Raw genomic sequence first — 1,922 nt, 5'->3', positions numbered from 1 at the left:
GCTGCTGCCAGGTCAGGGCTTGCTTGGGGCAGAGGCCATGGAGAAAGGAGTGGGTCAGAGAGAAGGTGGGGATGGGGGTGGGGGCTTCGTTGGGACAGGGAGGATTGCTAAGACAGGGCCTGCGTCTCGTGCCTGAACAGAACCCACAGCTGGTTCTGGGATGAGGTGGGAACAGGAGAGACTGAGTCCTGGGAGTGGGTGGTGTCACCTGAGCTGGTGCTGGAGGAACAAGCCCTGAGCCCCTCCAGCCCTTAGCACCAGGGCTCCTGGAGCTGCCCCATGTGGGGCTGGAGGCAGAGGGGAGTTCACCTGCTGGGCTCAGCACCCGCTGTGCTCCCAGTGCATCTCCTTCAGCCTCTCTATGCAGAGTGAGGTGCAGGACAGGTGTGGGCAGCCGCCTGGTCAGGTGTTGGGCTGTGGGTGGACTGACATCTGGACAACACGTCACCTGTCTCCCACGTCCGCAGGCAGACCGCACTCCAGCAGATGTGTGACTGAGGAGCAGCAGGGCTCCTGGCCCCTGGTCCTCACCCTGATCAGAGGGGCCCTCATGGGGGCTGGCTTCCTCCTCACCTACGTCCTCACCTGGCTCTACTACACCAGGTGAGAAGGCCTGTCTCCCCCGGGGAAGGTCAGGGATTGGCCCTGAGGTGCAGGTGGGGCCGAGCTGTCTGGCTCTGTCTGCCGGGAGTTGGAGCCAAAGAGGCCGAGTCTCTGAGCTGACACCTGTGTGGGCCCCGCAGGTGTGGAGGCCCCCGGAGCAGGAGGCAGAGCTCCTGATGGACCCTCCTTCCTCTCAGGATGGGACTGAGGTGTGGACACCAGGCTACAGGGACCGTCCAGGGGCATCAATGTCACCTTCTCCCTGGAAGCTCTTGACTCACCTGCCTCAATGTGCCCCTGGGGTTTCAGTGTGTGGAAGTGACTGAGTGAGGACAAGGGGAGTCAATGCCATGGAGAGAAGACTTTTACTCTTTTCATCTCCTGAGAGGAGGGGCCGCGCTGCCCGAGAAAGCCCCAGATTTCCTCAGGAAGCAGATGCAGGTGCAGGGCCGCCTAGTGAAGGCCTTGATTGGGGTCCCATGGGAAACGCAAGGCAGGGCAGGGTGAGCAGTTCAGGGCCAGCTGGTGTGTGTCAGTCTGGGGGATGGGCCTTGTGGGCGTGGTCTCTATTTTTCTGGTCCCAGGTCCTGGGTGATTTGCGGCAGGTGGGGAGGCTGGGAATATGGGCTCAGGATGGATTGGTTTGCATCTGAAATTCTTTGCTGTCTCTGAGAATGGGCAGGCCATGGGTGGCCCTGTGTCTCCTTGGCTTCCAATCTGTTTAATGGCTCAAAAGATCATAAGATACAGAAATAAACAATAATACACACCCATTGACGGACTCCTTGTTTCTGCCTGTGCTTCTCCCATTTGACTTGTTCCCCTCCCCCCTCTCTCTTTCTCTTTGTTGGTTCTGCCCAGTCATCCCACACCCCCTGCTTCTCTCTCTCCATTCTCAGGCCCGACACACTGTAGTTGGCATCTTATCCTCCCCTTGCCCAGGAGTTACCTGGTCACCGCCTGAGCTTCTGGTCTCCCATCTGTAGGCGCTGATACTCAGTAGAGTTAGGAGCTGCTCTCCTTTCCCTATGGATAGATGCCAACTTCAGAATTATTGTCATAACACATCCCAGCATTTAATCATAAATGAGAACATTTCTGTGATATCACATGACCATTGATTTTACTATTTGGTGTCAGTGTGGGTTTCTTGAGTCCAATTATATCTGGATCTTCTCTTTTTGTTTTTGTTGAAACTGTTTCAATTAAGGGATTTTGTTTATTCCTTGTAATTATTCTTCAATTGGTATTTATATCTCTTCTTATTTTTAAAAATATTTTTATTTATTTCTGAGAGGATTTGGGAGGGAAAGGGAGAG

The 1,922-nt window shown here is 54.8% G+C and overlaps 1 protein-coding gene across 1 annotated transcript in view; it reads left to right on the top strand.

Annotated features, from left to right (window-relative positions):
• Nucleotides 1-1,922, top strand: part of LOC102769849 (sialic acid-binding Ig-like lectin 14) — a gene marked incomplete at its 3' end in the record, with an annotated part of 23,163 nt that overhangs the window by 2,413 nt on the left and 18,828 nt on the right. The window contains exon 3 of the mRNA XM_015571302.1: nt 468-603. Within this exon, the coding sequence (XP_015426788.1) occupies nt 468-603 (136 nt within the window). The remainder of the gene's footprint in view (nt 1-467; nt 604-1,922) is intronic.

This window comes from Myotis davidii, unplaced genomic scaffold (genome assembly GCF_000327345.1).
Source record: "Myotis davidii unplaced genomic scaffold, ASM32734v1 scaffold4389, whole genome shotgun sequence".
NCBI lineage: Eukaryota > Metazoa > Chordata > Mammalia > Chiroptera > Vespertilionidae > Myotis > Myotis davidii.
Note: the sequence above shows the minus strand (reverse complement) of the source record. Positions and strands in the feature narration are given on the sequence as shown.